The 12647-nt window shown below is 41.9% G+C and overlaps 1 protein-coding gene across 2 annotated transcripts; it reads right to left on the reverse strand.

Annotated features, from left to right (window-relative positions):
• Positions 1 to 1889: 1889 nt before the first annotated feature.
• ATF3 (activating transcription factor 3) lies at positions 1890 to 11878 on the reverse strand. Of its 2 annotated transcripts, XM_030499852.1 has the most exons (4): positions 11548 to 11878; positions 6800 to 7043; positions 5741 to 5848; positions 1890 to 4806 (listed from the first exon to the last, which is right to left on the reverse strand). In XM_030499852.1, exons 2-4 carry the CDS (start codon positions 7037 to 7039, stop codon positions 4609 to 4611), a joined length of 546 nt encoding a protein of 181 aa, XP_030355712.1. In that variant the 5' UTR covers positions 7040 to 7043; positions 11548 to 11878; the 3' UTR covers positions 1890 to 4608. The 2 variants fall into 2 exon arrangements, with proteins under 2 accessions (XP_030355712.1, XP_030355711.1); XM_030499851.1 differs by lacking the exon at positions 11548 to 11878 and having other exon boundaries at positions 6800 to 11529.
• Between the last annotated feature and the right edge of the window lie 769 nt (positions 11879 to 12647).

The raw sequence follows: 12647 nt of genomic DNA on the forward strand, positions 1-12647 counted from the left end.
CCAGAACTGATGCTGTATAAAGAATAACTCCAGTGTATTCTCTTTTAACTGTGATGGCTTTGAAGATATAATAGCATTGAAAATTAGTAAATTGCTATTTTTATCACTAAAGTCAGCAGTTCTGACTCAGAGTGTCTAACAACAAAATGACCTTTAAATAACAGGATTTAAGATAGTGACGATATTTTTTAACTACACATTAAAAAGTAATTGTGTATTATAGAAAGGAAAATATTGGTGTCATTTTAAAGTAATGAAGAACGTTAGTAAGTACTAACGCAAATTAATATTTTATTGCCCTCTTTAATCATGTGATTCTCAGTGTTTCCAGTTGGGGGCACTGGGCAAACATAGAAACATGGCAATGCCAGCATGAGCAAGACTGGTACCTAGTCCAATGTTCTGCTGAAGGAGGTGAGGGGGATCAAATAAGAAGAGCGGATGTGAGATACAGTTGTCATTCTGGATTTAGGAATGTTTTTAAGGTGAAGTAGGTGTAGTTTTAAAACCCTTTTGCTGTTAAGAAAAACTGTACAGTTTTACTTTCATTACCCATAAATCATGCAGTTTCTTTGCAAAACTAAGAATCGGTGATTTTTAAAACCATCCGCTTAATCAATAACTTCAAATTCTACTGGGCCTAGGTAGAAAAGTTATTGTAATGAAAATTTTTTTACCATTAGTTTCATTAAATGTTTCCAGCCTAGCATAAATAGTTGGCTCTATCAGCCTTCAGTAAATGCTACTTATTCATTTATATCAAGGGAAAGCTAGAAAAAAGTAAATGATGCTCCTTATCAATGTACAGTGTAAAGCTCAGTATGCTTTAAGGTCTGCATGGGCCTGTACACACGCAGATTTAGCATCTAAAATGACCTAAGGAGGAGATATGGCATGCTATTTTTCTCAAGGCATATCAATTATGATGTTAGGAATATGCTATAAAAGACCAATGGTGGTTTCATGGTTTCAACTCGTATGATTTAGAGAAAATGTTATAAAAGGTCAGCTCATAAATTCAAAGCCCTGACTTTGTTGATAAGGTTTCCTAAAACAGGCCAGGCAGATGATTTATAAATTTACCAGTTTAGAAGTGAATGGGGTATTCAAAAGTAAAATTTGACAGCAGCTGTAGGAGAATGCATGAGAGGGCGAATATACGTATGGGGACTACACATCTGTAAATGGATGTACCAGGAAGGAAAGTAAGCATTTAACACTGCCAAGCTCAGAGTAGCCTAGATCTTCCTTCCAGCTGATATTTTTAACTGGATTTTGCAATAGTGCAATGGATTTCCTGGTCCCTGGAGCTCCCGGCCTTGTATCTGACCTCTGTATTACAAGTTATGACTGCTCGTTAAGGATCAAAGCCAAAAGTTTCTGTCCACATCACTGGCTGTGAAAACACAGGGACTTCTGTCTGGGTATAGATACTTAGTTTTGGAAAGGCACGATAGAACATTTTGTTCATCTTTCCGCATGTTTCTCCACACACACAAACACAGAGGGGAAAAAAACAAAGCCCTAATCATACTATACTTCTCTCGTATCTTCCATGTAACCGTAGAAAGCAGTCTGCAGATATCGAAGCTTCACAGCAGCAAAGTCATTAAACCTAGTAGGTAATCAGAAAGCTGGAATAACTATCAGCTGGCTAGCTGTAAGGTTAGGGAAGGCTCAGGAGGTGTAAGTTCCAGTCCTTTAAGCCCTAAGCCACAAACAAGAAATTAGCCAGGAATTCATGATCAACATTTGTAGTAACAAAACTTTGTTTATACCTTTCTTTAAACCCATAAAATGTGTTTGCTTTTTAATATCTTAGTGCTGTTTTCAGAAAATGAAGTTGCTTGTGAACCTTAAAACTTAGAATTAATTAAATGACACATGAGTAAATATATATTAATTCTTTTTTATTAAAGTATCAAAACAAACTTGAGAATAGAAAACAAACTGCTTTTAATGCATTTTAAGGTTTGTCCTGCATAAAGTATACTCTTAGAAATCTCATGCAACATACTGTTCCTGTCTAGGTGTTTAAACACTCTTTTCCTGGGCATAGTCAAAAGAACTTGAGTACCATCATTTCTAGAGTAGCGTGCAGGAGCACACATGCACACACACATACAAAAGCAGTAGAAAGCAGCTCCGACTACACATACAAAGAAATAAAAATAGATTATCTTCTGACAATAGTGGTACCATATTAACATTTGGGATGCTAAGTAAATAACATCAAGCAACAAAAGCATGACGCCTGCGTCACTAGTGATATGGTTAAAAGCAACCATACAAATTCCCTAAGGGAGACACATGAATTCTGTCATTATACTCTAGTCTCTGTGGTAACTCTTTATAACAGTATAGGAGACAAATAGTTTTGTCTGCTGGTATTTGCCCAAAAGGCAAAGCCAAGGCATACAATACTGGGATGGTGCCTTGGTTTTGTATTTCCACATTACAGAAGTCAAATACCAATGAACATTGACAAGTTTATTGTAACATGCTTCATGTGTATCTGTTGTCTGATAAATAGCTGGCCCAACTCCCTGTGCAACTTGCCCTCTAAGCCAGAGAAGTTGCAGCAGAGGCTCCAAACGCTGCTTACAAGACGTGAATAAAACTGTCATTGAAGTCAATGGAAGCTCCTTCCAACATACAGAAAGATAATGGATTTTCAGGACAGAATCAGATCTATCATGTCATCTTTAATACATTAACTTTTCAGATACATGAAGTACATATGTTTAAAATGCAATATAGGACATTACAATATATCCAGATCTTAGGAAAATGTACTAAGAAGTTCTGTTGCAGAATATAATGATCATATAAGGATCAGGTATGATATCTGATAGACTCATCCGGGACTTGCAGGGTAAAAAGCTTATGGCCGAGGTATCTTTAAGCTTAGCCTTTAGAACTAAACCACAGTTTTGACACTGCATAACTGGTGTAAAATATTATGTACTGTAAGCTCCATTCTTATTGTCTGCTTTGTTTAAATGGTGACATTGCACAGCTAGACACCACTGATGGAGGTACAGAACTTTGGAAAGTATAATGTCTGCACCCAATCGTTCAAGATATTTAGTGCCCCATCTGTGGAAAAGATGAAGGATAAGTGTTTCCAATAGTAGTGTCTCAACTACAACTGGTGAAGTTTAGGAATATATAATATTAAACACCAAGAGATACAAGTAAAAAGACAGCACAACACTTGTGTTTTTAGTTTTATCTTGCTCGCAGTATTTATTAACTCTACCCATTATGATAGTGATAAATAAGGATAATATTTTCTTTTACAAAAAATTGTAAGGATATATATATTATATGATTAAACAATCTGAGAATTTCACAGAAACATCAGAATTCAAATGCTCATAGCTCCAACTGTTTTGTCCAGCAGCTCTTCTACCAGTTCAAAACATCCAAGGTTAGTATTTGATTAAAAAATAAAACCAGTTATTCACTACATCAAAACTCTTTCCTCCTTTAGGTTCTAAGTAACACTTTTGATTGACTGTAGTTGCCACTCATATACAAAATAAAAGTAGCTGCAATCGATTTTTCCCTCTGAATCACCTGGCAGAAGGAAGTAATCCTGACCAGGATGGAAAAAGCTCTGTCAAGCTCTTATAAGAACTATCTCGTAAACAGACCCACAGAACTCCATGGAACCTCTTCCGTGAGTGAGGGTTAATAGCATGAATTAAGGCTTGCAGGGTTTGATCCTAGATTATCTTATTTTTTTTTTAACTCTTCATTGTTCATGAGCCTGGTATTCAGTCCTGCAGTTCTTTATTCGGGCAAAACCTGTATCAATATCCCTCCATAGTTAGTTTCCTCTTTCCAGTGGGTCCAATCCACCAAGTGGTGGTACAAGCTGCTCTTCAGCAATTCAAGGGAAAATCGTAGTCCCCAAAAGACAGTAGGTGGGGTTCCAGCTCATGAAATACAAGGTATGGACATTTTGCAAGGAACATCTTTGTCACACCCACGAGGCTCTTCAGATTCAGTCTTTGAGATGAGTCACAGAAAAAACCCACACAAGTGTTGTGAAAAAAATAATTACAAAGCTTAGTTGGAACTAAAGGCTTTTTGTGTGTCTTTGTGTGTGTGTGTGCGTGTGTGTGTTAGGTTAGAATGCAACGTTACATTTCAGTACATGAAACCATCCTCCTGGAAACTAAAAATACTCTCAGTCCACCTTCCTTACTAGCAACAAGGAGAAGTAGTGTCCATCAGCACAGCTGTCTGTACCACGTGCATCTTCGGAAGTCATAGTGTTCTAGCACAAACGTTGTGAGTGCAGATACTGTATACTAGCAGAGAGCTAAAACATCTGAAGCTGTTGTCTGTAGCTCCTAGGAACAGCAAGTATGTCAGGTGCAAAACCTATATTTGAGGCAGAAGACTCTTCAATTTGTTGAGACCAGGTCTTCCAAGAGGAAGAATCACTGTCAAGCCAAAATGATCCTTTCTGCTTAAAGCAATCTGCCCTTCCTAAAGGCTCTTGACTAATAGAATCCTACACGTTATGTCAGATCCTCCATGGATTCTGGTAGTTGTTAAAAACCATTATAAATATTCCCATATTTGCCATATCACTTAACCTTGTAATGTGCCTTCTTTGATCTGTTGAATAAAAAGATTCCTTTCATCTTCAGGTGTCCTTCCATTTTGTGCCCGAACTATACAAGTGGGCCTGTGAAGATTTAACATGTATATCAAATGCTGCTTCTCATTCTTTAGCTCTTCGATCTGGGCTTTTAATTCTGCATTGATAGTTTCCAGCTTTTCTGATTCCTAGTCACAAAGGACAGACACAACTATTAGATTGAGTAGTTCAAATAGTTAATTGCAACGTTCATCTCATAGTTGATCTCACAGTTGCAGTCTTTTATTGGTGAGAAAGCATATGGCTAGCAGAGAAAGAAATTGCATGTTCTTAGTACCCTGTAGTTATTAAACTATACATTCCCTAGTCAATAGTAGTCTAAAAAACAGATTGACAGCTACCTCTTTTGGTCCTTAGAGAAGCTGAAAAGCTGAATTCTGATTTGTATTCACTTACAATGGCAGATACCCAAAGCATTATTATTCTGCCATGTTATTCTGTGCTTTCTGGGTCAAAAAGTGTCCCCAAGTTATCTAGACTTATTAACTCCCTAGAACATCATGTCATGTATCTGTTAAACCACGTTAAGCTAACGAAGTAAGGACACAACCTTTTTTCCCTACTCTTAGATACAGGAATAAAGACAGGCCTGCTGCTGCTATAATAGAGTTACTTTATCGTGGCAGAGCAGGTCAAATCACGACTGGGGTCTTGGGACAGAGAATTCAGGGGTAAGCAGTTATGCCACTCATTTCATACAGAAGTTAGAAATTACTTGTTGGTATTTGTATGCTCTTGGTCTCCACGAAGAATATTATATGAAATGATATTTTACTACTTCCTGTGGTCAGCGTGTACTTTCAAGCTAATATTAGCCCCATAGACAAGACTGGTCACTGAAACAGTAATCTCTTCACTCCTACCATGCTTTCACTTTATCCCAGTTTTAACCAGGTTTGATTTTAATATATAGCATGTTCATTTTTCTTAACTAATGTCTTGAAGGGTTTACAGAGTTTTGGGTGACATCTTTCTCCATTTCCTACTATGACAGTACCCCATGCTATCTGTTTGGATCCTGGCAGGATTGCAGACTAAGAACAACTCAAGCCGGTCACTTACTTTCTGCAAACATTCTGTTTTCTCCTTCTTTTTGTTTCGACACTTTGCAGCAGCAATTTTATTCCTTTCCCTTCTTCTCTTTTTTCTTTCATCCTCTTCAGGAGAAAACTATCCCATAAAAACAGATACACACAATCCATAAAGCGTGATAAATACATGACTTGTATTTTGATAACTTCCACACTTTCAAAAGCAACTTGGGTAGTGTTGTCAGTGCTCACTTCATGAGTTACACAAGAATGTGATTCTGACCCTGTTTGCCATAGAGTAAAATGGCAGTTAAGCCACTAGAATTGTCAATAAAAACCTGAACAGAGTCTGGAGGGATGTAATCCATGTGATGGCTCCATTTAAATCAATGGTGCTCAGAAACCTTGCTGAGTGTCTCCCCAGGCTGGCTCCCACACCTCCATCTCTCCTCCATTTCCAGAGGAGCAAAAGGAGTGAGGTGCATGGGGAGCAGAGTGGAGCATGTGTCATGAATGAGGCAGCAAGAAGGCAGCGAACTAAAGGCAGCAGTAAAAAGGGGGTATTACGCTCCTCCTAGCTTTGGTTTATTTCCTGTGGAGGCTGAGACAAAGGTGTAGCTATTTTCCTAACTTAACCTATATTTCTCCATGTTACAAGAGAAATATTTTTCACAGAGACTATTACCTCAAAGTGAAAACTTATCATGGACACAGCATGGCTGTGCCTATTTTAATCTAGCCCACATGCGTCCTACTGGACTGTCCTCAGTGAAATGAAACTTCAGCAGTGATTTATTCCAAGTTCGGCCACAAGTAAGCAGGGAAACCAGATTAGTACTTGCTCTGATCACTGTAAAACATTGCCCTTAGTCCACAATCAAAAATAAAATACCCAACTATGGGCCTCAATGGAAGTGAGAAATACCAGAGGGCTTCCCAGAAGCACATGACAGAAAGCCAAGCAGCCTTCTTAAAAGAATCAAGTATGGTGGAGAGGGTTGTCTGTAGTCGATAATAGTTATTGGTCTTGTAGTGAAACTTTATTAGAGAGTTAATCATTCCCACTGAAATGCTATTTAAAGAGCCATACCTCTGTTTTCATGATTGATGTTTCAATTGGCCTTTCAGAAACTGTCACCGTATCCAATGTAGAAGACATCCTGTGGGACTGACGCTTATTCTGAATGGTGAACCTCAGTTCCTCTTTCACCAGTGGGGTTAAATTTGTGAAATCATCAAACCCCAGTGACCCTGCGGGGGACAAAGTGGGAACAATTGCGGAGGCGCTGACTTCTAATGCAGATACCTGGCCTGAGTGTTGGACCATCATTTTGCTGAAAGGTAAAAAGAGATAACAATCTTTCAATCGCTTTAGAAAGGCAAATTGTATCTCCTAGACACCTCCTACACACAATTTTATCTCCTATTCATGCTATGAATAATACCCCATTTCTTGAATTGCTTCAGTCCCAATTCCCTGTCTACCCTAATCTCTCACCAGAGACAAGCAGGTAAGAATTTGGTCACTAGTAAGAACTTCTATTTTATATTAACTTAGAGTTAGTGTTTAAAAATCATAATAGTATTAGCACATCACAATTTCTAGGTCTTTCTGAAGCTTAATATTGAAAAAAATAGTGTGTATGTATACATATATAAGTACTGTGTGTGTGTATGTATACTGTGAGGTTTTAAATTGGTAATATGGCAAAAAAGAATCAAGTGAATAGGAGGAGAATAAGGAACAAAAATCAGAAAGCAAAGAAATACTTATATTATTATAATTACAATAATTATTAGCACAGAAAGAGCTTAAGAGTATCTCCATCCTCGCAACTATACCACCACAGATTCTGGCTTCAAATGGACAGAGCACACCTTGATCTCAGTTACATTTAGGCAAAGCTCAACAAGTTCTACTAGAAGCTGAAGTTTGCTAACCAAGACAAGATCTGTCACAAAATTATCATGCTTAGTTTTACCCAGAGCTGCAGATCTGGTTATAAACTCCTGCAAAATAGTTAGTAATAAGAGCTGGCACAAAAGTAAAGTCTATACATGCTCAGGGGCTTCAAAGCACAGGCTGAGCTGGAGGAGTTGAGTCATGAAGAACGTGAAGCCGTTTGTTTCATTCCTTTGCTCTTGTAAAATCTGAAACTGTCTTCATGTACCCTCAGCAAGAGGTCTGAAATGCTTAAATATGTGTGGCCAGATCTTCTGCTCATATGAAGGAGTGTGACTGGAGAGACTTCAGGGAAACTATGCAAACGGACACCTGTGGAGGAACCGAATTTCCAGTAGTTTTCCTAAGAAAGTGAACCTACCCAACAGTGCTCTCTGCTTTCCTCTTTTTAGTAATTCTTATTAAGTTTTTAGCCAGTTTTGGAGGGAGAGAGGCCCCCTATGTGTTTTGTGGAAAGAGGTGACCTCACTGAGAGAGAAAGAGGCAAAACTCAGCAGTCAGCCATCCAAATGCCGTGGACAACCTAGCAAGACAGCTCTCTGTGGCACAAACCATCTCTCACCCAGAAGAGGAGAGAACTGAAGTCTGGAAGGAAGCTGATCACTTTTTGTTGGTGGCCCAAGGGACAAAAGGTGCAAATCCATACGGAAAAAGATGGTGTTACTTCCCTTATTTATAAAGTGCCTTCTGTTAAATTGGATTTTACCACATCAGTTTTCCAACTTTCTTTGGTGTTTAGCTGTGGGTTGGTTTTTTTTTCAATAGCTGCATGGGTAATGGCAGTATGTGTTATCTACTCTTGATTAGAACTGCAATAATTATAGCCAAGTCAATTGTAATTAACTTAGTGCAGGTAAGCAAAGAGTTGCCTTGGGGTAGCAGCGTGGGTAAGTTAAACTTCCACGTGGTCAACCCAGATTTGCACAGTTCCCTGTATGCTACTTCTGTAACCCGACAAGAAATGTTTGGGGTCACATGCCTTGACAAGAAGATAGATTTTGCTCAGAGATATCTAAAAATACACTGTAAATCCACACTGGTGCAATTGAGAATAGAATCTGGTTCATCGCTAAGGGGGGTAAATATGAAAATCTGAGAACAGTTGGAATTACCAGTTGGTAGGAAATATCCTGTCCAGCCACAGAGTCTTCCTCACTTCTTCCTCACCCAGTCACCGTGAACTGAACATTTCCCAGAGTCTGGGGGTAAAACCTTGAACGCACCGAAATCAAGAGGACTTTTTCTGTTGACCTCGGTGAGGCCAGGGTTTCACCCGTGGTTATTAAAGATGAGGAAATTATTCGGAACAATTTGTTATTCAGAAAGACCTTGGGAAATTTATGTAATTCTCTTGAGAAACCCCCTGCTCATGAGTCACATTTAAAGTACTGATACAGTTTAATCCTATAATCTCAGAAAGCTAGTAGTTACTTTTTTCCAGCGAGTCAGAAATGGCCCTATCGTTTCCACCTGAAGTCCTCACAGCATTATCTACCATTTGCAGCTTTCAACTGTTCAACTCATTCAAACAGGGTAATTCCAGATGACACCAAACACCTCATTGCTAGCAGAAATTTCAGCTATTTTCACTGAATCAGTCTCTTTGGCTTCCATTGATGACTTCATTCAACAAAGAAAATTCTGTATAACTCAATCGAACCAGGAGTCTTTAATAAATGGTTAAACTGTTTGTCCAGCCTACAAAATAATTAATCTGGCTAATAATTTTCAAGCTCTGGTGGTTTATTCAACTATTTTTGAGCTTAGGTGAACTTTTAGTTAAGGTCAGCCACAGCACCAGAGGAAACCAGGAACATTTGTGCCTGAGAAATTCTGTTCACTGTGGATTTCTACTAGTTAGTACTAGTGTACCACGAGCACCACCAAAACCCTGCTATAATGTCTTCTCATCTGTCTTTCATTAGTATAAAAAAAGAAAAAGGAGTAGTAGGTGCCCACGGGGAGAGGAAGGTGTCCTTGACCATAGAAACGTGCTGCTCTCCAGCTTGGACAGCTCGCTGACCTTCCAGACACCCTGAAAGGCATCTCTTATTTACTCAGACTTTAGGGAAGGCCTACAGGGGGGCTGAGGCTTGTGTAAGGATTTCTGCTGTGAGCAGAGTCACATTTAGCAGAGCTTTTTGCCACTGGTTTGTGTTCCTGGGGCTCTTCCTTGGGCCAAGGCATCTGGAGAGCCCCTCATAGGGTTGGCTTCCAATCTAGCACTGGGATCGTTAGGAGCCACCACGATAAAAATAACCAGCCCTATGTCAAAGCTAGTCAGTAAGCTGAATAGATTCCCTATTCATAACAACAGAGTAGATGTTTGCCAATTATTTTGGAACAAATCTGCTTTTAGAAATGTTTTACAAGAAAGAAGATTAGATTTTGCCATTTTAAGAACTGCAACAAGTTGCCCTTCCTTTTTGCCAATTTTTGTATGCATTGTAGCTCTGTCTTAAAGCCATCAAGAGCACTGTCTCATCTTCCCTGGGTTTGTAAAGGACGGGGAAACAGTAGGAATAAGAATATCAAGCCTTAAAGCGTGATTACATCTGGGCCTGCCTGGTGTGATCTCTGTTTACTTGGTCAGACCATGCACATGGACCTGGGCTCGAGGCTGCTCCAAGCACTTCTGGAGTTACTGACACTGGAGGTGCTGAACATTTCACAGCCCTGCACCATTGCCCAGCTTGTCCCCAGGGTGAGTTAATGTTTCGTTACTTTATCCTCAGTTTTGGAATTCTCCAAAAGTAACAGCTTTTTTGTTAGTGGTGCCCCCCAATTCAGGTAGATTCAAACAACTGGATTCATTTGCTCTTTCCCTACTTATTTTTTGTTCTTTTGCGGATTCTTTCCATCTGCAGTGAACTTTTAAATCTCATCTGCCAGTATGTTAATTTCAGGATTTTCTTCCTAGCTGTGCATTTCTATTATTTAAGGATATTCTTGTTTAATATTTAGAAGTGATTGCTTTCAGTCTTTTCTTTTTGCTTAACTGCAAAGTCAGGCTGACTTTGCAGTTAAGACTATGTATCTTGGGTTTATTTCTTCATATGAATTCCTTCTCCTCTGGTGCTGATGCCATAAACCCCGATAACCATTGAGGTTAATCTTAAACAGCATTAAGAGCAATTACAGTTCACAACCTCTGTGCACGCTGGTTGACCTTAAGCTTTCTGACACCCCACAGAATTCCCGACCCTCGTAACAGCTTCTCCAATGCTGTTACTAGGAGGAATATTGATTTCCAACAGGAAACCCGTTCTCTGAAACAAGTTTGCTCTTGTGTTACGGCTGACTTGATTAGGCAACAGTTTAGCAACTGATCTTCTACATGTCAAGACGCGGGGACAGAAAGGAAAGTGAATATCCCTGGCTCACGGCGAGAGCTCCCGCTCGGGCTCGGGGTGCGACAGATCGATGTGCCCGCGGCGGGGCTAGGGTTCCCATCGCCCGGCCAGCCCCGGACCCTGCGGGTGGCGGTGCCTTCTCCGTCCGTGGGGTCGCGCCGCGCTCCGGCATCCCCGCGGCTCCCGGCGCCGGTCCCGGTCCCGTTCCTCCGCTGAGGCCGCCACCGCGCGGTGCCGAGCGGCGCTGCCGGCCCGGGAGAGCCGGAGCTCGGCGGGCTCCCTCCCGGCGACCACATCTGGCGGCAGCCCCGGCAGGGAAGGCAGTGAGCGCCGGGACGGGGCCGGGGGCTCGGTGCGGGCTCGGTGGGGCCAAGCGGCTTCCCCGGGGCTCACGGGAGGCGGCGGCACCGCCGGACCGGGCTTCGCGGAGGCGGCGAAACTTTTCCTCCCCGCGGCGGGCATCTCTCCGCGGCGGGACAGGCTCCCGCGGGGCTCGGCGGCTCCGCTCCCGCTCCCACCTACCTCCCTCCCGGTGCGACGGCGTTCCCGGCCGGAGAGAAGGGGCTCCGCACCCGCCCGGCAGCGCTGCCGTCCCGGCGGCCGTCCGCTCCCCGCCGCTGCTTCCTCCGGGAGAGCAGCTCCCGCCGCTCGCCGCTCCTCTGCCTCTCGCCTCGGTTGCATCACCCCCCTTATATAGCCGAGCGGCCAGCGCTGGTATTTACTCTGGCGGCGAGTCCCGGGCTGATGTCATGCTATTAATAGCCTCCCCGAAAGGGAGGGCGGAGAGAAGCCGAGCCCGGGGCGGTGATGCAAGGCTTCCCCGCCGGCACGGAACGGAACGGCTCGGCTCGGCTCGGTCCGCGCTGAGCCGAGCCGGGCAGCATCCACCGGCACCCGGGCAAGCCCCGTTCTCTGTCCCTGCTTCTTTTCCCTTCTTTTCCCGTCCTTCCCCCCTTCTTTTTCTCTCTTTTTAAAAAGATGAAGGCTCCGAGCGTTCCTTTCTCCGGGCCGTTTTGCTGCTGAAAATAAATCAAAGTCCCTTTCACGGCCAAAAAAAGAAAACAAAGAGGGGGAAAAAAGAGACGAAAAAACCCAAACCCCAAACAAAACCCCCTTGTATCGTTTTCGAAAGGACAGAATATGAGATCTTGTTCTACAGGAACAAATTGTTTAACGACTCCCCCTTCTCTCTGTCTCCCTCCCTCCCCGCCCCCCATGCCCAGCGCTGCTTTAGGTGACACCTAAAAGTTTATTTTACATGAAGAGGAAGGCTTCAGTTTTTACTCTGAGGAGGAAAGACCCGTTGAATGAAACGATAGAAAGCTAAAAATAAGGCGGTTCGGGGTGGGGTTTTTTTGTTGTTTGATTGTGGTTTTTGTTTAAGTTTTCTTAAAACACAACAGCACACGACTTCCTTGTGATTTCAGGGAAAACCAGAGTCCCTACAGGCGAGAGGAAGATACGGTGGTGGCTGTGGGGAAGGGGTTTTGTTTAGTTCTCTCTTTTTTCTTTTTCGTTTCCATAGCTTCCTGGTTTGTTAAACGACAGAAATTGCCTTCTAAAAGCCCCCAGAGTGCTAGGAAATAAGATACAGAAGAGATGCAGAAGGCTTACAAAGAGAG

The sequence above is a fragment of the Strigops habroptila genome, chromosome 10 (assembly GCF_004027225.2).
Source record: "Strigops habroptila isolate Jane chromosome 10, bStrHab1.2.pri, whole genome shotgun sequence".
NCBI classification, from domain to species: domain Eukaryota; kingdom Metazoa; phylum Chordata; class Aves; order Psittaciformes; family Psittacidae; genus Strigops; species Strigops habroptila.